Source organism: Vicia villosa, unplaced genomic scaffold, assembly GCF_029867415.1.
Source record: "Vicia villosa cultivar HV-30 ecotype Madison, WI unplaced genomic scaffold, Vvil1.0 ctg.000579F_1_1, whole genome shotgun sequence".
NCBI lineage: Eukaryota > Viridiplantae > Streptophyta > Magnoliopsida > Fabales > Fabaceae > Vicia > Vicia villosa.
The window spans coordinates 810,237-833,502 of record NW_026705264.1 but is presented as its reverse complement, the minus strand read 5'-3'; the positions used below and the strand labels follow the sequence as shown (position 1 = coordinate 833,502).

Below are 23,266 nucleotides of genomic sequence, written 5' to 3'. Positions count from 1 at the left end.
TACTATGCTATCCATACTCGGCGTGAAAGGAAAAAAGGGATGCTATTTTGTTGTGTTCACTTATTATATTCTTGGTTGACTTCTCAACTTTACAAGGCTAGTTGTTTAATTAAGGATTTGACTATATATGATTGGTCTCAAAAATTGAGGGCTCTCAAAGCAGATTCTATCTTATGGTATGCAAAGAAATTAAATTCCGATAAGATTATCTACAAATGTGGAGAATTCAATAATGTGCCTTTAATGGGAACCTACCCCCCGAACTCAATCTCTTTCAAAGGTCTTTCCTGTTCTTTTTGCCTTTCCAAATTGGATAAAATAAAAGTCGGTGGCGACTCTTGCTATCCGCAACATTTCAAAAAGTCAATTCTCCCACCGTATTACATATACCAACAAGTATTTGTATAAGTGTATCAACAAATATATAAGTGTAGGAGGATCAAAGCCACAAGTTATATTAACATGGTGAAGCTTGGAGATCACAAATCATAATTAGGGTTTTAGGGTTTTATCTTACCTAAGTCTAATTGATTTTAGAAATTGATTAAAACTAAACCCTAAAAGAGGATTTATTTAGGGGAGCATATTATCATCAAGGTTGACTTAAACCTATCCCTAATAGATTCACACAAATTTTGTACAATTTACTTGGTGAGAAAATATTAAAAGGAAATGATTTTAAAGACTTTTAAAAGCATAAAAAGACTTGTTTTTGTTTTAATTTAAAAATGATTAAATAATTAAAAAAATTGTGATTTTAAAACACATTCTCAAAATAGAAAAGATAAATAAGAAGTGTGCAAAAAATTAGGTTAAAATAAATATTTTTTGCTATTTTTAATGATTTATCAAAGTTCGAATATAAAGTGAAGGAAACTATTGATAAAAATATAGGTTTTGGTCCTAAGGGGACTTGAATCCACGCCCTCAAAGATGAGGCTTAAAACCTTAGCCAAGAGGCCAAGTGCTTGCAAATGGTCAATACATAGTATAACATGTGGTAAATGGCTAAAAATGAAAATAATTTCACAAGGTTGCTCCCCAAAATTTGCCCATTATATTTCAAGGTAAAATCAAGTTTTGATACCTCAAGTGATCTCCATGGCCTCTCATATACTTCAAAGTATACTCATACTAAGTTTCAAGCTCTGATTCATAAGATTGCTTATTCAGCTATTCAAATGGTCAATTGTCGACCAGTTTGACCTAAAAGTCAACCATGGTCAAACCACAGTCAAAACTCCTGATTTTTTGTCAACATCAACATTTTGAAGTCATATTTATCATTTGATCAAGGGTTGATCATTATTCATCAAGGAAAGCTAAGAAATCATCAAAACTTGAAGTTGCTAAATTAGGGTTTCTAGGAAAAAGTCAACTCAACTTTGACTGATCATATCTCTCTCTCATACTTTATCAGAAATTCCCCAACCAAAGCACATACTCAAGGAAATTCAATTCTCTACAACTTTGATTTTGGGCCCAAAGTCAATAAATGCACCATTTTAGAGATATGAGCTAATACATTACAGGTCCTTCTAGAAGCTCACTGAAAGTTGTTTTTTGTCAGGAACTATATCATCAAGATAAAATCTCCAAATCGAAAAAAGGTTCCAAAATGGATTGTAGAGGACATCTTGGTATTTCCCAAAAGTCCTAGATCATATCCATATGATAGATATTGAATGAGTTATGGCTTGCACAAGTTGGGCGATATGGAGGAAAAGCACAAAAGGCAAAATAGACCAATTTTGGACTTTTAAGCTAATGGGCCTAAGTTTTGGATTTTAAACATGATCTTGACCTAAATGAAGACTTCTAAACCCATTCCTATATTTTTAATATTTTATTTATATTTAATTGGATTTTTTTAATGAAAAAATCAAATAAATTAAATAAAAATATAAAATTATTGAATCAATTCATATGGCTTTGGTGTTAATCATTGGGAGGCCCAAATAATCACCATTGAAAGTCCAAAAGACGTGCTGCCCTTTTCATGAGAGTTATTATCCAATTTTAGAAAGAAAATCACATCTTTTTATCAAATTTCTAACTCATGAAATAACCTAAAGATCCAAGCCCATTCATGACCTAATTCTCTCCCATATAAACACTCCACAAGATCAGAATAAGGGGAGGACGAAAATACGAGCCAAAAACCCTAGGGTTCAAAAGTGGAAAATTGCAAGGAAATGTGCATGATCGTGTTTCACATTCCAGCAAGTATGAATCAAAACCAAGGCTTTGTTCGTTGTCTTTGAGGACTCAGGAGCTATTCCTATTCGTTATTCAAGCCTGCAAGTACCTGGAATGAACGCATCCAAAATCTCCATTTGTTGGTAAACCTTTAAACTCTATCTCTCTGATTATCCATTATTGAATAACGTGGTATACATAGCCGTGTTTAGGATCTTATGTAGGTCATACTCGACGTGGTACATGCGTGTTTTAAAGTCTGAATCTCTAGGTGCCATTGTTAGGGCACAAGCTTCTGGTTTCGTAAAACCTCCGCATACAGGTGTTATCAGTCAAAATAAAAGGCATCATTGAATTCGTGGACCTCGATTTAGTTGATCCGGTTTGTCTTTTTGTTGGTTTCTTGTAGATTTCGCAGGTTTGAATCATGGCCATGGAGAAGAAAAACCTGGTGAAGAATCCGCAGGTATGGACGCAGCAAAAAGCGCGTGTAATTCCGTAGGTACGAATGAGGAAGAAGATGAATAGGACCGTTGATCCTTTGACCAATGCATGGGATCACCTTACTGGCTGGTCAACGAAAGGAATTTCTCTCCCTTCGTTCCACAGGCTCGCGCGCGATGACTGGGGCCCACATCTGACTCACATTTGAAAATATTTATTTGTCATGTTATTTTATATTTATTTATTAGAAGCTGATATTTTAACAATAGAAGCACACAACAAGAATGGCAGGAGGTAGAAACCAATGACTCTCAAGGCCTGGGTTCGAGTCTGGCCCAGGACATTTATTTTTAACTGTTATTCATGTAACACCCGGTATTTAGTTAATTATTTAATTATATACATTCAAATTATTTCGAATTTAATTATTGAATTTGTGGAGTGTTGAGAATCGTTGACATGGGTTTTTATGATTAATTAGTTGATTAGTTAATTGATTAAGTTGTAGAAATAGTATTGAAGAAATACTAAATTTACTATATGGACTTAATTAAGTGATGGTGGTAGTAAAAGGTGGAGTGTGAATGTTAGGCCCAATAGGTTTAATGAAATTAAGTTAAGATAAGGATTAAGCTAATTAGAAGAGAAAAAGTCTTGGGGAATTGGTCATGGGAAGTTGTAGAGAAGAGAGAAAATAGGAGAGAAATTCATTCCCGTTTTTCTTGCAGCAGTCTCACTAAATCGAAGATCCCCGATTCGTTAACCGTTGGATCGTCGCCAAATTTTGTGGGTAGGTTCGCAACACCTATAGCTAACTTTTGACCGTTGGGATCTTTAAAATAAGGTCTGAGTTGTGAGATATGATCATCGCACTGTAGCTGCATATTTGGGAAAATTTCCAGCTTTTGATTCTGATTAAAAGAGGCAATGGTTGGGAGCTAAGGCTAGATGGCTTCGATCGGTAGAACTGTAGAACGGACTCCGAATACAAGGTAAGGGGTGGGGTTCTAACTCTATAACCGGACTCATGATGAATGATATGTGGGGGTTAAATTCGTAGGAAATTATTCCTGATTATTTGTTGTGATTCTGTCGTGTTGATTCGATGAAATTAGTTGTTGTTGTGGTGATAATTGTTGTTGTTTTATGCGAAGTTGAAGGATGTTTCAGTGACGATGTATACCTCTATTTATTAGTATAGCGACGATATAGGCTTATGCCTTGTGACGATGATGTTGTTTGTTGTGTGTGTTTGTTGCATTCATATACATATGCATTTTTGGCGACGGCCTAGATTGACAAATTAGTGACGAAGGCTTATGCCTTGATGCCTCTGTTTAACTGGCAATTAGCGATGGGGGCTGAAGCCCTGGGTACCACATGCATGTGCATTTGATAGAGTCTCATTATATGTGGCATGAGTGTGATTTAATTGTGATGTGTTGTGACTTGAGTTGTTGTTGAATTGTGATGATGTGGAGTTGTAATTATAAATTGTTACATTAATGACGTGTTGTGACATGTATTGTCTGGGAGATGAGAAATAGTTGTTATAACTATTAATATGTTGTTGTTGATTTTGTTATTATAACTGTTCAGGTTAATTGTTATTATAAATGTAGTCTGAAAGCTGTAACGTGATAATTTCGTATGATTAAATTCTAATATATTGTTTATCATGCGTTTGTTTATATTGGTAGATATCTCACCCTTTCTGAATGATGTTTCCCTACCATGGGAAATGGACAGGTACTCAAGATAGCGGTGAAAGATTGAAGTGATTTTATGAAGTCTTTAGCTGTTGTGAGTTGAGTCGGTTGTTGCTCTGATACGTAGCACTCGGGGGGATAAAACGATTGTTTTTATTATTGTTTTAATTGCTGAATTTTATTTAGTTTTGATTTAAATTGTAACTTAAAGTTACCGTGCAATGATGCTACGACTTGAATTGAATATTTATGAAGTTTGTTGATTCCGCTGCAAGTTAATTATTGAATTTAAACAAAGTGATTTTTAGTAATGATTTGATTATCGTTTTAAATTATTGTGCTATGTATCTATATGAAGGCAAGTAAGCCGTAAATGTTTTTGAGATGACGAATATGTGATACCTCAAATGAATTTGTTTGGAATTTATACTCTGATTTTCCGTATAATTTATTGGGTAGATTTGGGGTGTTACAATTCACTTTGAGATCAGGTACCCCCGCCAGCACGCCTATATGATGCATCCTCACTCATATGCCATTGGATTCCCCAGCGATCAGATCTAACGCTCCCAGAAGTGCTTCCCCATGGTGGACCTCTAGAAGATTGCCACACTAAATCCCAACGCCCAGGTTTTTCTAAATTTTTTTTATATTTATTTATATAACTTGTTTTACTTTTTTTTTTAAACAAAACCAAAACTTTTTTTAATGAAAACAATAATTTAATTTTTTTTTAGGTTTTACTAGTAAACTAATTTCTTTTAATTTAATCAATAATAACTTTTAGGCCTAGGTTAATTTAGTCAAATTAGGATTTTTAGGCTAATTAGTTTAATTTTTAGGTTTATAATGTTTAACCTCGATTTTATTTTTAGGCTTGTTAAAATTAATCATTAATCATTTTTTTCCACTAACCTTTAAGATTTAGGATTTATCACCATAAAAAACCTCTAACCCTCATTTCCTTTCAACGTGATTCTCTTCTCATCCCATACTCTGTGTATGTCGCATGCCTTTAATTTATTTATTTTCTGGCAGTTAAATTCTAGAAAATGTGTATAGGTTTGCCAAAGTTTTTTCTTGTAATAGTTTAGGTTTATAATTTCTGCCATTTATCTTTCTGCCTTTATTTTCCGCACCTCATAACTGCTGCTATAACTGTGTTTATATTTTTCTGATTTTTAAACTGCGTGGTTAGTAATTTAGGGAGTGACAAGATAATCAATCAATCGCTAGCTAATATTAACTCAAAGATAAATATCTTAACATAATCATGTGATTGCTACATACACCCACCTTTAGGGTAACCTCTCTTATGCTGACTTCTCGATTATAATAGTCAAGTCCCTTCGAGCGTAGGGATACCTTAGCGCATGCTGCCTACGAATTCAAATCATCATAGTCCCTCGGAATAAAATATCATAGTCCCTTTGAGTTGCCTACGAATAAAATGATCTCGTCCCTTGATGTTGCCTTGATAAATGTTGAAAGTCCCTTCGAATGCTAAGGTGTCCTTACTGGTTACTACAAATGACTTTTCCATCCTTTCCTAAAGACTTCCTTCCCTTATTATGGTATGGATAGACTTATGGAAAATGATGATTCTCGATGACCCGATACATCCAATGAAAAGACTACCTGCCCAACAATTGGTATGGATAGCCCTTTCAAACAAAAGACTCAAAGAATAAGAAAGATCCAATCTTAGGGTAGGTTCTCCTAATTGCTTGCTCAACATTCAAAAATGCTTTTCACACCTCTTTTTAAAATACTTTCAAAAAGGATACACTTATTTACAAGTTAAAGTCCTTTTTCAAAATCTTTTTTAAACACACACTACACTTTCAAATGTTTCAAACAATTCAAAAGTGAGATAAGCAATTAAGAGCCCATGGGTAACCATGGATACAAAAGGTGCATACACCTTCCCTTTGTATAACATACTCCCCGAACTCAAAATCTTTCAAAGGTCTTTCCTGTTCTTTTAGCCTTTCCAATTGGATAAAATAAAAGTCGGTGGCAACTCTTGCTATCCGCAACATTTCAAAAAAAGTCAGTTCTTCCACCGTATTACAGTTGCAAAAGGGGGGATCGAACCCACGCCCTCATATACTAACACCTTAACACACACACACATACACTCTTGCCATTGGATCAAACGATGTAGTCAATTAATAAGCATGTTCCATTCAAAATAAAATAAACTGAGTTCATTAATTCAAAAATAAAGCTTCATCTTCAACCTCACGATTCTCATTTTTCTGGAAAATCAACATCATCAAAGCTCAACCATTTTCAAAAACACAAACATGAAAGTTGTTCATTTCTTTAATACAAAACTAACCATGTATCATTCATTCATTGATTTTAAATGTGGCTCACTAATTTCTATAGAAAGTGTGATGAACCCTAAAACTTTGATTTAAAATTAAATGAATAATATGCACAATCAATCTCTAATACCTTAGGGCTATCATTCAGCACATCAAAACAAACAATCTGGTATCGAGAAATGCAAAATTTGATGCATAAATCATGGAGTTCAAAGTTGAGTTGCTTACCTCTGCGACTGGAAATAGAAAAGCAATTTAGAGCAGTTTTAGGAGTGTTTCAATGATACAGTTAGCTTCCCTGAGTCCCCAGGAAGCTTTAGTAATGCTTAGTTTGGACTGAAAGCTACTCAATCTTTCTAGAGGCCTCGACTTGCAGAGATGTCAAAGTGAGATATAGAGGTTTGGATTTATATGTTTCAGTTGGATTCTAATGCATACATAAGTGTCTATATGTTGTATAGAAGGTGTTTGAATGATTAGTTTGCAAAGAGGTTGCAAGAAATGGGAGTTTCGAAGTTATGGACTTCAAAGCTCAAAATTGGAGTTTTTGACCAATTCTGAATTAGAGTTTTGAGAGGTTTCTATGATGTGAATTGGTGTCTTTGAACTGTAGATGGTCTCTCTATTTATAGGCAAATGGTTTGAGAACTTGAATCAATCATAAATTTGAATTCCAAGTTTATGGTTTGGTTTCATTTGAAATTTCAAGTTACACGAAGATGATGGTTCCAATGATGAAGTACAAGTGTGCTCCGAGGTTTGTTGGATGCAGAGAGGTTGCTTCTTCACTTTAGAATGGATTGTGATCAGAGGAAACAAGTGAGAGGCTCAATGCATTGACTTTTGCTAAAGAGCTTGCTTTATGAGAATGGCAATGGTGCCTTTGTGCCATTAATGGAAAATTAGGATGGACAATGCTTGAATCAATGCTTGGATAATGGCTCAATCAGTTGTGTAAACACTTAATTATGGTGATTCTTGCAAACTAATGGTACTGAAAAGTAGAAACTCCTTGCTTAGTGAAGTGTATCATGAAGTTGTTCATATTGAAATGGCTTGAATTTCAACTTGTATGAAGCCATATTCTCAAATTCGATTCTCTCGACTCAAGCATGGAAATTCTATGATATTGGTCATTTTGGAAAGCTTGAATCATGGACTACAACTTTCATGTTAGATGTTCTTGTAAGATCAGTTTGTATCTTAGTGAAAAATAGCCATGAAGTTGGAAGAAAGTTAAGTTTGAAACACTTTGAAATATTTCTAAGTGTTTGATGAAACTTCATGAGCCCGTAACTTTCAAATGGTTGATATTTTTGAAAAAAAATTATCAATACCAAAGTTGTGGTTTAGAATGAGATCTACAACTTTCATGTTGGAAGTTTTTTCAAATTCAGCTTGGATCATGGTGTAACTTGTGCATGAAGTTTGGCACTTTTAAGCTTAAAACGCTTAAAAAATTTCTAAGTATTTGAAATCTTCCAACTTTGACTTTTGTTGACTTTTGATTCTTTATTGAGTTTCTTTCTTTTTCTTGATCAAATGACTTAAATAAACATATATTCATGATCTTGATCCTTAAAAGTCCATGGTTGACCAAAATTTTCAAAAGTCAAAGGTGATCTTGAACAATTGACTTTTCCAAATGAATTGCTTTCTTGTGAATATCAATTGAATCAAGCTCTTCCAATCAAATGAATGATGTGAGTGGATTATAATGAGGCATTAGAGATCCTTGAATCATGAATTGAGCCATGGAGTCATGTCCTGATCAAAAGTCAACTCCCTAGATGAATTAGGTCAAAAACCCTAATCTGTGCACCAGATGAAATTGAAAGTTGTTGACTTTGAATTGAGCCACCTTTGGCCTTGTATTTTGGTGAGGGAAATTACTTGAGCATATGAGAATGTTTGATCTCCTTTGTAGGCCTCAAAACCCTAATTTGCTTGAGCCTCTTGATCAATCACCTACCTTGGGAAACATGCAACAAGCAAAACACAAATCTTTTTTTTGTATATTTTGTTTAGTAAATAATATATGAACAATGATGATGATGATAATGATGATCATGATCATACTATTCTCAAAGTGAGGTGGGATCTCAGGGTCAAAAATTGGGGTACAACAATAAGCAGCAGAAAAGTGCTTTTGCTACAAGTGTAATCGATTACTAGGATTTGGGTAATTGGTTACACTATTGAAAAATGGGTTTCTGGATTGTTTTTTAGTTTACGGGGTTTGGCGTAATCAATTACCACATGAAAAATGAGTTTTTGGGCTATTTTCGAGCCCGTAACCGGTTACGTGTTTTGGCGTAACCGGATACCGCTGTTCTGATAGAATTTTGTAAAACTTTAAAAATTAATAACTTGAGGGTCGAGTGTTAGATTGATGCCCCGTCCGAAGAATTAGAAAGCTAGTGCAATGTACATTCATTTAAAAATAGTTTCACTTTATGGAAATTATTTAAATGGCGTGTGATGGTGTTGTATAGTGTGTAATTGTATATTGTGGTGTGGAATATGTGTGAATACATTTTTGTTGCTTGCTATATTGTTATAATGCTGTTGGAAGATGTTTATAACATGTTTTTAGTATATGGTAGCTAGTATTAGTGTGGTACATTGGCTAAGATGAAGGTAATTGTACATTGTTGTTGTTGTGGCATGTCTATTATGTATCATGCATCCTAGTGTTTGGAAGGTGGTCCATTTTTGGTGAACCTCAATCCTATGGCGGGGAATGGGTGCATGTAGATGGTTCCAGGTTGAAATCGTTGAAGCATTACCTATGGTGATGGTAACAATTTTTGGTGAGCCTTAATCCCATTGTGTAGATTGAGTGCGATTTTTGTGTGCTACGTGCCTATGGTGAGGGTTGGAGTGGTGAACCTGAGTGTTCACATATTGGTACCACATGCATTAAGTCATGGAGTTGAGTCTCATTGCATTGCATACTCTTTGTTATGCTTTTGTTGAGTCGGTGTCTACTCTGATATGTAACACTGAGGAATTGAACGCTTTTGTGTTTAATTTATATTTTAGGGAGATAACTTTGTAACCTCAGATGTTTGTTATTTCGTTTAAATACTATAAGATATTATTATGCCTTGAGATAATAGAATAATAATTTGTTGATGTTTTCCACTGCAATAAAATGAAGTTAGACATGATGATGTTTGTTACCGTTATTATTAATAATTTTTAAAAAGTTGTTTGTGTTACATGTAATATGATATGCGAAGGTTTTCGTTGATGAAGGTAGCATCTAAATTGTATGAAAGTTTTAAATTACATTGATTTTTATTATAAATATGCGGGGGCGAAATTAAGGTGTTGCAACTCAAGCCTTCGCTGATATCATCAATATTCAAATTAGTCACATTTTAAAATTTCTTTGGATTTGATGGTCATCTAGACTTCATTCAAAGTGATAGTACCTTTCTTACCATAAAGAAAGAAATCCTTAAAGTGCTCAAAGTATGAGTAATAAGCTCAACAACAGTAGACCATTATCTCCATCTTTAATCTTCACTTCAATATTCTCAAGATCATCAATAATCTTATGAAATTTATCAAATGATCCACTATGGATTTGTTATCTACCATTTTAGTATAGTTGTTGTTTAATATAAAACCTGTGAGGAAAATACTTGGTCATATACAATGATTCAAATTTTTCCCATATCAAAGTCGCAATCTTTCCCTCGAAACTTCTCTTAAAACTTTATCCCTGAGGAACGAGATAATAACACTCCTAGCCTTATTCACAATCTCATATTCTTTGCTCGTGTTAGGCATACAGACATTAATGCATCACCCTTCAATGCTTCAATACACTTATATTGAGTTAAGATCACTTAATCTTCATTTTCCATAACCAAAATCATCGTCTCTAGAAAACTTCTCGATCTCCCATTTATCCATGGTGTTCACTTGTAAGTGACACATATATGACACACACAAACACAACCACTTGCGCGCATGCACAAAAACACACACTTACAGGCATACACTCTCACACACACACACACACACACACACACACACACACACACAGAGTAGAACACTAATTAAATTCAAAATTTAAATTTCATACTCCATAACAAACTTCTTAATATAAAAACTTGTAACGACCATTTTTATTTGCATATTTATCTGATTATGTGTCATGTGAATTATTTATTTGATTATGTGCTAATTGTGTTTAAGTGATTTTGTGGGAATATTAGTAAAAAAACATAAGTTAGTAAGGTTATTAGTTATTGGGCCTAAGTTGGTACTAGTAATTGAGAGGTGCTAAATAGAACCCATTAGCAATTTAGAAGTTAGTAAGGGTTTTAACAAAAACAAGGGTTTTAGAGAATACTCCCTCCGTTTCTTTTTAAGTGTCGTTTTAGAAGTTTTTTTTGTTCCTATTTAAGTGTCGTTTTATAATTCAATGTTATAATTTGTCAATTATACCCTTATTTCCCTAATAACTTCACCTCACATTTTTTATTAGTTATTGGAAAAAGAAAGTGTGTGATTGAATTTATTTGGAAAGAGAAAAATATCCTAATAAGTCCACCTCACATTTTTTAATTAGTTATTGGAAAAAGAGAGTGTGTGATTGAATTTATTTGGAAAGAAAAAAATAAATAAGGGTATAATAGAAAAAATAACTCTAACAATCCACTATCTTAGTTGAAGAGCTTTATGCTAAAATGACACTTAAAAAGAAACGGAGGGAGTAGAAGATTAGAATCTCATTTGGTGAAAATTGGGAAAAGAAGAGAAAGAAGAGAAGAGAGAAGAGAGTAGAGAAGAGGAGAAAGAGAGATTGAAGCTAGAGTTGTCTTCAATTCAAAACCCAAGGTAAGGATGAGATTCTTTCATGATAAAGGGTTGTATGATAATGTTTAGGGTGGGTTAGATGATGCATGTAGTAACCTTGAATTGTATGTTGTAGAAAATTAGTGTTTATGATGTATTTCCATGAATTTGTGATTGAAATCATGTTTTTATTGATGATTGCAGATGAATGATGTTAGATGTTGTGATTATATGTGTTTAATTGCTGATTGGGATGAGTTTTGGGTGGTGGATGAGTGATTGCGCAGGTCTGTCACAGAGATGATTTTTCAGCATAATCGCGTGTGCACTAAGCGGCCCCTAGCTCTCTAAGCGGATGCTGAGTGGAAATTCAAAAATGCGTGAGTCCGCTAAGCGGAGCTGCGGAAACTGAAAGTTTCTGGATTTAGTTGGGGGAAGCGCGCTTCAAGCTGGCTTGTGGAAAATTGAACTTCGTTAAGCGCGCTGGAGGGTCCGCTTGCTGTGTAAAACTTTTTGTAACTTTGAATTGATGTATCTTTTGATCCGTAACTCCTTTTTAAGTGCCGTTTGAACCTCGATGAAGCTCTAATTAATTTTTTTCTAATGGATATGACTTGAAAACCTTTGCATATATTTTTGAAACCTTTTCTTGAAGTTGTATGTGATGTATGCATGTATGCCGTGACAACATGATTGAGATGTGGTAAATTACTATGGAAGTAATGATATGGTTATTGCCATAGAACCTTAGCATTGAGTTAGGGTTGTTTGAGACGATGTATGACGTGTTGCTTATGTTGTTTATGTTGCTTATGTTGTTTAAGTCGTGTTTGTGGATGTGCATCATTTGAGTCACATCCATTGCATTGTTTGAGATGGCCTTAATGGCAAATGTTTGAGACGGCCTTAATGGCAAATGTTTGAGACGGCCCAATGGCAATTGTTTGAGACAGGACTTTTACTCCAATGGTACCATATGCATTTGCATAAAGTCAAGTCGCATATTGAGTTGCATTTTGAATGTTTGTGATTATGACGTGAATGTTGTGATATGTTGATGATATAGTCGTGCTATTGAATATGTTATTGAATTTGGATAATAGCATTGTTGTTTGTGATGAGAAGTGGTGAAATATGTATGATTCTTTTCCTTGTTTGAATATTATCATACGTTCCTTTATACTGTTTGATATCTAACCCCTTATGTTTGAATGTTACCCTTTGTTGGTAACGTGTAGGTAACAACGTGGAGTAGCCATTTATCTTATAGCTCGAGTCGGTGTGCTATGCTCTGATACGTAGCACTCGGGGACGTTTATTTGTTTTGATTATGTCATTATGCCTTGCTGGATTTTGTTTTCGTTCTCTTTATTTTGAGACATGTTGGATATTGTTGCCATGTTGGAAAGGATGTCATGATTTGGATTTATGTTGCTCTTTGAATTCCGCTGCGATATATGAACTATTTTGATTTGAATGTTTGATGAAGTATGATTCCTCCGTTGACATGTGTTATGTATCTTTATATATGAGCTTTCATGTAATATTGTTTAAGTTGATATATCTGACGCCTCAAATATGATGTTTGTTTTCAGGTTTTGTACTCTAATTTTCCCATTAAATTGCGGGGTAGATTTGGGGTGTTACAAAACTCAATAATAAAACAAACACAATATAAAAGTATGTAGTTAAAGACTTAAAGTATTAAATCCTTCTTAATTGGATATTGCATAAAGAAAAAAATACCAAAAAAATATGCTAATGGCTTCAAACAATAAAAGCTCCTGTGAAATCACCACCACGAATATCATTACCATCATCGTCATTTGTATCTTGACTATCATCATCAAACTCTGCTCTAGATGAAACACCTTCTTCATCATTAACAAAAGTTGAATTACTTGAAGTTACACTTCCACCTAATTCAACATTTTCACCACCACAACTTTACAAAACATTAGTAACAATAACACCAGCTTCCACAACATTGTTAACACTAACATCATCTTGCTCAACATTAACTTTAGTTTGCACAGTTTAATCATTAGAATCTTAAATTATCCATTCACCATATAAATGAATATATTCAAATGAAATAATAGAGGAACATAGAACAAATTTACGAAACACATAGAAAGAAACGAACAGAACAGAGCACCAACTAACAACTTTACGAAACACATAGCAAGAGAACGCAAGAGAAAAAGAGAACAGAACAAAAACCTGAAGGATGAGAAATAATTATGTACACAGAAAGATACAAATGCAGCCACTCCGTTGACAAAGAGAGAAAGAAACATCGATGAAGGAGGGGACTCTTCCGAGACATCGTTGACTCATCGTTTCTGAAGGAAAAGACTAGGAAAAGGACGTTTCTAATTCTAAATGTATCATCGTACAAGCAATAGAATAAAGGTTTTTTTAAAAAAAATATTAGGGAAATTTGGATTGTATTTTAAATAAAAGATCAAATATATATATATATATATATATATATATATATATATATATATTTATATATAGACTTGTAAATTTACCATTGAATCACAAGTCTGTATGAGTTTATGCGAGTCTATCCGAGTCTATAAAAAAATATTCTATGAGTGATTCTACTCAATTTTTCTTCCTTGACTTGTAAGTCTATCCGTGAGTTTGACAACCATGGTTATACATTTGAATGATCAGTGTTTATTCTTCTTTATTATTTGAAATTTGTATGGTGAAGTATCGACATTTCAATCAGTCATATTGAATAATAGATCATTACAGTTTTGATAATATATACATGTTGGGTTATAGTTTATGAGTGCACAAGAGCCATGCTTTTGTCTGTTGGTGTAAGCCCTAGAGGCCAATACTTTTGGTACTTGTATCGAATTATTTATTAATAATAAAAGGTATTTCTTTATTATGTTTGTTTTTCCAAAATAATAAATTCCTGGAATAGTTAGTCTATTTAATGAAATGTTAAGTGCGACTTAATCTTGAGATCCCATTAAACATAAGGACATTGTTCTTAAAGTATCCATAGTTGAGATTTATTGTGAAGCGGGATAACATTAAAGCATCAAGACTATTATGAAGATAGACCGATGATCACATCTCATGGATCATGGATAAGGAGTTATCAAGTCTTGACATAGGTATAAATATTAGGAGTAATATTTACACTAGATTGACCCGCTATGAGAATACTACATAGAATGTTATGCAAAGTGTCATAAGTTATTCTCATGGTGATAAGGGGTGTATACCACTCTTTGACCTGAAACCACTACGAACCCTAGATGTAGAATCAAGTGCTTTATTGCTAATCAAACATTGTTTGTAACTGGATGACGTACATCACAAAGCATGATGAGGGACATGAGTGACCTAGATAGAATTTTCCCATCCTACATAATAGGATAAATGCCTAAGGGCCCAATATTGAACTGGACAAGGGTGACACGATCCATGCCTTGTGTTCAATATAAACATAAGGGCAAAAGGGTAATTATACACACAAGCATTATCACGAAAAGATTTTTGTCATATCACATGACTTTTTTGTGACTTGGGTAGCAGTGATGTGTTGCTAGATACCACTCACTGTTTATTATGTTAATTGTGTGATTTAATATAATTGTCAACATTGCGAAAACCTACAGGGTCACAACATAAGGACAAGTTGATGAGAGATAGAGTAAATAAGGAACATCGTAAGGTACGGTGCACTTAAGTGAATTGGGAATGTGGTAAGGTACCACGCACTTAAGTGATATACGACTTAATTAAGATTTTAGCTTGCAGCCTTAATTGGGCTTTTAGATTGTAGCCCTCACAAGTGGTTCTATAAATAGAACCCTTGTGCTGAAGCATTTCACTTGATGAAATTTTGGTCTGAGAAATCCTATGCGTATTTTTTCTCTCTCACTCAAAGCCTTCATTCGTATCAGCTAGCACTGAGACTGAAGGGATCTGTTCGTGTGGACTGAAGGGACCCATATTGTTAGGTTTCTTAACAGTGAAAAACTATAATGTTAGGGTTTGAAAAAGGCATCAAGTGTTGATGTGAAGTATGACATCAATTCAAAGAGAATTGTTCATTAAAAGTCTGCGCCATGGCGCTGCCCCCAACTAACTATGCTTAGTGTGATCAATCCCCAAAATTTAATTTTGTCTATTTAATGAACAAAATTTAATAATAATAATAATAATAAAAGTTTGTTTATTATTATTATTATATCATGGTGAAAGGTTATGACATCAAATTTTATTTTATTTTTTATTTCTTGGGAAATTTAAACACGACATGTGTGTCATCTTTTTTAATTTTTTAATGTAATTTAATGAAGAAATAGAATAAGACAACATTAGAGGAGGACACTCACGAAGGTCTATCTTAAAGAAGCATAAATCGTTCTTAGGTCCAGCTTATGTTATCTCATTTGCTTGAGGTAAAAAATTGTACTATAGATCAAAACCGTATCATTTTGAAATGTATGCAAATGCATGTGAATGTATGTTGATGCATGTGAGAGATTATTTGTACGATAAATAAGCCGATGAGATCAAATTAATTGGAAACTATTTCAAAATAAATATTAAGTTTAGCCATTTTAATATTTAACGCTCATCAAGACTAGTATCAGATAATGTAGGTTTCACCCACTGCGAGATGCTTGTTTTATATTAGAAAGATGTGATAGGATAAATATAATATCCAAATCTTTCACAATTATATATATATATATATATATATATACATATATATTTGTGAGTATCCTAAACAAGGGCACCCTCGCCCAAGAATGGTGTCGCCGAGGGCGAAATCCTCACAAGAACTAAGGGCTCGCCCTAGACATTTATGACGTGTGTAATACTGTTAGTTAAAAGAGAGGGAGTCCACCACTACTCCTAAAATATATGGTGGTGAACAACTTTCCCCGATCATGATGGAGCAGTTTCTGCGACTAAGGGTTATCCAAACCCTAGGCCCAATAGACCTTTATAAATACCTTTCACCCAAGGGAAAGGGGGGACATATCTTAATCCATACAAATCACACCCTACATACGCTTATACCTAAGCACATTGTTCATTCATAAAGTCTCTCACCTCACATGAGCAGGTTCCCTAAACTATCACAAAATACCAACATATAGGGCTTCTGCTCGCCCAGGACAAGCCATAAACAACATACAACAATATATAAATACTAAGACCTCTGAGTGTCCCTGGCCTTGCATGGACAACACACATACTTGTACTTTTTGAATATTACAATGGCACTCACTATAGGGCTCCGGTGAAACTAACCTAGGTTGCACCTTCTTCATCATCATTACCCTATTCACAGTTACCCTTCACTCGTACACCTAGCTATTTTCGGCCATGGTTTGAAAATTCTAGTAATACACGTTCGATGTCAAACTGGATGTTATGACATCCACAATTACGCAGCACAGACAATAATAACAAACCACATAAAACAGTAAAGAACACACATAATTGTTTACCCAGTTCGGTACAAACAACCTACTCTGGGGGCTACCAAGCCAGAGATGAAGTCCACTATTAGCAGTATCAATTCAGAGCTAAACTCCCAGTTTACAACTCCTCACATAATCACTACCCAATGACCCTTATACCTAGGTTCTACCTAGATATGGAATATCTCCATTCCACTCCCCCTCAATCACAGCAGTGATAACACATACACAATAAACAATTACAAATAGAAGACACACTTCAAAAACACACCTTGATCTGCTTAAAAGCTTCAATCAAGAGACACACACTCGTGCTTAAAATCTTAGAGTGACACAACTAAAACATAAACTAATTCCAACGCAATCATCAGAGATAATAGCGTGGATCACAAGAGACAGTTACAGAACAGCCGTTCTTCACAATACACAATCTTCTGTCTGCGTTCCAAATTAGGATTGCAGGTCTTTTTATAAGCAGTCTTGGGCCTTGGGATTTTTTGAAACACATTAGGGTTAACAAAGTTAACCTAATTCACACGCGAACTGTATGTTACAAAATGTGCTGTCAATAGGATCTTCTGGATGGAATATCCAGCACTCATTAAAAAGTTTCCTCAACTGATAAAAAGGATAAATCAGGAAACACAATTAACAAATAATAACAGCTCCTGCTGTCACACATGGATGTCATGACATCGATCATGACATTCATTACAAAACCTGTATTAGCTCCACACATATATGCAACCTGCATAAACACAATCAACCAGGTATGTTTTACCAATAATGCAGCCAACATGCAAAACACCTCCAATCTCCCCCTTTGGCAAATGTTTGGCTAAAACATCCTGTCACACCATACCAGAGAAACACTTGCAGCGGATAATCTAAACAAACACAAGCTAATACAAACACACAGCATACATCACCATTATGCACACAGTGCTTAAACAAAAACAGACAGTGCATAAGAGTAGCACAAGCACAATCCACAAGAGTAGCACAAGCACAAACAGATCAACACAAAGATAAGCAAATATAATTGTTGATCACACACAACCACCATTCTTGTTGTTCTAGGGTGGTGACATATATTACTTCTCCCCCTGTTTGGCCACAAATGTTGCCAAAGCCAAAGAAAGTGTCTTCTCCACCTGTATTTTTTTTGTTTTTTTTTTTTTTTTTTTACTCTATGGTTCTTCAATGATGCAGAGTCCCAACTTGCTTCGCAAGTTCTCAAACTGTGTAGCATCAAGAGCTTTTGTGAAGATGTCAGCTAGCTCAAGTTCAGTGTTTATGTGCTCTAGGAAAATTACCTTGTCTTCTACAAGCTCTCTGATAAGGTGGTGTCTGATATCAATATGTTTGGTTCTGCTATGCTGAATTGGATTTTTGGATATATTGATAGCACTGAGATTGTCACAATATAAAGTCATGACATCTTGAGTAACATTGTACTCAGTCAGCATTTGTTTCATCCAGACCAATTGTGAACAACTACTACGAGCTGCTATGTACTCTGCTTCAGCAGTAGATAATGAGACACAATTTTGTTTCTTGCTGAGCCACGATATAAGGTTGCTACCTAGAAAGAAACATCCTCCAAATGTGCTTTTTCTGTCATCAGCACTTCCAGCTCAATCAACATCACAGTATCCAGTCAAGACGGGGTTACTTCCGTTGGTGTACAGTATGCCATAGTCTGAAGTCCCATTTACATATTTAAGAATTATCTTGACTTGATTTAAGTGACTCGCCTTTGGCTCTGCTTGATATCTGGCACACACTCCAACTGCAAATGTAATATCTGGTCTGCTGGCTGTCAGATATAACAGGCTACCAATCATGCTTATGTACAGACTCTGGTCAACACTTATGCCTCCTTCATCTTTAGATAGTTTTTGATCAGTTGGTGCAGGAGTTCTTTTGTGACTTGCATTGTCCATACCAAATTTCTTTACTATATTCTTGGCATATTTGCTTTGAGACATGAATGTGGAGTCTTCCATTTGCTTGATTTGAAGACCAAGAAAGTAATTTAGTTCCCCAACCATACTCATTTCAAATTCAGTCTGCATTTGACCAACAAAGTGTTTTACCATTGTATCTGACATTCCTCCAAACATGATGTCATCCACATATATATAAGCAATCATGATTCTTCCATCTGTGTTTTTGACAAAGAGGGTTTTGTCTATTCCTCCTTTCTTATATCCATTTGTGGTCAGAAACTCAGTTAATCTTTCATACAAGCTCTTGGAGCTTGTTTCAACCCATAGAGAGGTTTTCTTAGTTTGTATACATGATCAGGCAAGTTTGGATCAGCAAACCCTTTAGGTTATTCTACATAAACTTCTTCGTTCAGATATCCATTTAGAAATGCACTTTTTACGTCCATCTGATAAAGTTTGAACTTTAGAATGCAAGCTAATCCTAGTAGAAGTCTGATTGTCTCAAGTCTTGCTACAGGAGCAAAGGTCTCATCAAAGTCTACTCCATCCACTTGAGTGTATCCTTGAGCCACTAACCTGGCCTTATTTCTTGTTATGACTCCTTGTTCATCCGTCTTGTTCTTGTATATCCATTTGGTACCAATGATATTTGTCCCTTCTGGTCTGGGTACCAGTTCCCATACTTCGTTTCTTTTGAACTGTGCAAGTTCCTCTTGCATGGCATTGATCTAAAACTCATCTGTCAGGGCTTCCTTTACACTTTTTGGTTAAACTTTGGACACAAAGCAGGAATTAGCTATAGTTCCTTTTGACCTGGTCATTATTCCACTGTTGATATCTCCTATGATCAGTTCCTTGGGGTGATCTTTCTGAATTCTAATAGATGGATCTTTGCTGATTGGCTCAGGGTTCTAGTTCTGAAGGAGTTTCATTGCCTACTTCAGGTTAGTATGTCTGTTCAGCCAGAATTTCAATGAATGTCTCAACATTATCTGTGACATCGAATTCTCCATGTTGATCATCAACGACCACATTGATGGATTCCATCATCACTTCCGTTCTGATGTTGAACACTCTATAAACCATGCTGTTTGTTGAATATCCCAAGAATATGCCTTCATCACTTTTGGAGTCCATTTTTCTCCTTTGGTCTCGATCTGTTAGGATATAGAACTTGCTTCCAAAAACATGAAAGTATTTGACACTTGGTTTCTTTCCTCTCCAGAGTTCATACAGAGTTGAGGAGGTTCCTTTTCTCAGTGTAATCTGTTATGGACATAGTAGGTTGTGTTCATAGCCTCAGCCCAAAAATACATGGGAAGTTTCTTAGCATGAATCATTGCTCTGGCTGATTCTTGTATAGTCCTGTTTTTCCTTTCTACTACTCCGTTTTGTTGGGGTGTAATAGGGGAGGAGAACTCATGACTAATTCCTTCAGTTGAGCAGAATTCAGCAAATCTAGCATTCTCAAATTCTTTTCCATGATCACTTCTGATTCTGATGACAGTGTTTTCCTTTTCTCTTTGGAGTCTAGTGCAGAGCTCTTTAAAGACATCATATACGTCAGATTTTTCTCTAATGAAGCTTATCCATGTGTATCTGGAGAAATCATCAACTACTACATAAGCATATTGTTTTCCTCCAAGACTTTCCACTTGCATTGGTCCCATTAGATCCATATGTAATAGTTCCGGAGTTTTAGAGGAGGTGAGTTGATTGACCCTTGGGTGAGAGGTCCTGGTTTGCTTGCCAACCTGACATTCTCCACAAACTTTGCCTTCATCAATCTGTAGCTTAGGTATTCCTCTCACAGCTTCTTTGTTTATGATCTTTTTCATTCCTCTCAAATGCAGATGTCCTAGTTTTTTATGCCAGAGTCTAACTTCTTTTTCCTCTTTTGCCATGGTACATATTGATGAATGACTTGCTATTTTGGGTTCCCATAAGTAGCAGTTGTCTTTGGATCTTACTCCCTTCATGATCTCTACATCTTCTTCATTAGTGACCACACATTCATCTTTGGTAAATCTGACTTTTAGGCCTTGGTAACATAGCTGACCGATGCTGATCAAGTTTGCAGCTAGACCTTTGACTAGTAGAACACTGTCTAGTTGAGGTGCTCCTGCATGCTCTAGTTTTCCTACCTCTTTAATCTCTCCTCTGGCTCCATCACCAAAGGTTACATAGCTGGTGGAATGTGGCTTGATTTCTTCCAACAAGTTTTTCACTCCTGTCATGTGTTTTGAAAATCCACTGTCAAAGTACCAGTCTCCTTTGGTTGACACTCTCAAGGAGGTATGAGCAATTAATGCAGAACATTTAGCAACCCATCGTTGTTTTGTGAGAATGTTGTGCTGGTTGAGATTGCTTGTATATTTTTGCCACGGGTACCCAATCAGTTCATAGCAAAATCTTTTCAAGTGGCCAAATTTCCCACAGTGGTGGCATCTCCATTCCTGAAATTTCCCTTTTGTTTGGTTCCAATTCCTCGTTTCATGATGTCGTGACATCGATGCTGACATCTGCTTACCAGCAAATGTTTCTGGTTCTGACTCTTTTGACCCTAGATTAGATTCATTCCCAAATCCTAATCCAGACCGATTTCCTTCTTTTTGACCAATTTCAAGAATCTTTTCAAGGGAGTCAGTTCCATTGTTTAGCATTCTAATTGACCGTGTCATCTAATCTAGTTTGTAGTTGAAGATGCTGATTTCACCGTTGAGATGTGCTACGATTGCTAGAAGTTCTCTTTTCTCGACTTCCAGTTCTTCTATAACTTTCTTTTGTTTCTCCTTTATCCTCCTGATCGGTCACCATTTCTATGTAAGTTTCGATCTTTCATCCGGCGGAAATTCATCAATTCAGTAACACAGTTGGTTATTTTATTGCTTTTAAGTTAAGTTTACTTTAATTATTAAGTAATAGTATTTCATTGCATTTTGGTAGTGATTTTGTCAAAAGACCCTCTTTATGCCTACATGTGGTATTGTTATTGTTTCAGATTGATGCCGTGGAGCAGGGAAATAATAGTCAGACTGTGGAGCTGCTGGAAGGCCAAAAGATGGGAGTTTGTGAAGAATCGGAAGGTTAACACGGGCACCTGTGTAAGTTAACACGACCCATGTTGTAGGCTTAAGGATGGAAGTCAAAAAGAGCCAAGTCAGTGAATCAACACAGCCGCCCGTGTAAATCAACAAGGCTCGTGTTGATGTGTCTGGAGCAGGAAATTTCAAAGAGCAAAGTCAGAAGATCTACATGGGTACCCGTGTGAATCTACACGGCCCGTGTAGATGGTTACGCAGAAAACTTCCAATTTGTGATCTTTTGCCAGTTATCTGGTCATTAAGGACATTTTGGACTTTGTGCTGAGACTAATTCTGAAACTACTTAACAGAGTGTGAAAGGGGAATAAGGCACTTTTTGCATCATACGATAGAATTCCAGTAAGAGGAAAAGATAGCTTCCTCAAGGGTTTCGGAGACGGAGAGATTCAACGGTGGACACCATTGAAGATCAAAGTTCCCAATTATCTTTGTAATGTCTAAATTCTTTGCTTTATGTTTCTTGAATATTATGAGAGGCTAAACCCCCCAATGCTAGGGGGTGTCCCTGATATGATTTGTGATAACTCTGGATTTGGTATTTCGTTAATCAAATGTTCTTATTATTCAATTCGATTGTATAATGTTTTTAATGCTTTCTTTATCGGATCAATAGGAATTGTTTTGTGGTTAACAATTTGTAGGACTACGATTGTTAAGGGTTGTATACAATTGAACCTTATAGTTATCACTTAGGACTAGGGATACCTAAGGTTATTTAGAAATTCTTGATTAATTACAGATTTGGTTTTATCCTATTTCTCTAAGGACTTGGGTAATAGGATTATAAACCAAAAGGTTTTCACTAAGGACTTAGGAAAACATCCTTAGGAATAAATAATTGAATTCCATGAACTTGTTAAAGAGATCTTAGTCCAGAGGAGTTATAGACAAATCACACACCTTACCTTGTCATTAATCTCATATTATAAAATGCTCAACTTTAATTTCAGCTTAATTATATTATTTCAGCTTATTTCATTTATAAGCAAAAGCACCCCTGTGCTATTTTGTTTAATTGACTCATTATAATAACTTATATTTCCTACGCAATCCTCGAGATCGATACTTGGGGTAAAACCCATTATAACTACATCGGTGAAAATAGTACACTTGCTATTTTTCCGATCAAGTTTTTGGCGCCGTTGCTAGGGATTGCCAAAATATAAGTGATTAATAAGTCAATTAAAATTTTGTTGCTCTGCAACTAAAATTTTATTTTTCTTCAATTTTTAATTT

General features: G+C 35.2%; 1 protein-coding gene across 1 annotated transcript; it reads right to left on the bottom strand.

Moving 5' to 3' along the window:
* Window positions 1–18,611: 18,611 nt before the first annotated feature.
* Window positions 18,612–19,076, bottom strand: LOC131629560 (uncharacterized mitochondrial protein AtMg00810-like). The gene has a single exon (XM_058900342.1). It carries the CDS (start codon window positions 19,074–19,076, stop codon window positions 18,612–18,614), a length of 465 nt encoding a protein of 154 aa, XP_058756325.1.
* Window positions 19,077–23,266: the final 4,190 nt, after the last annotated feature.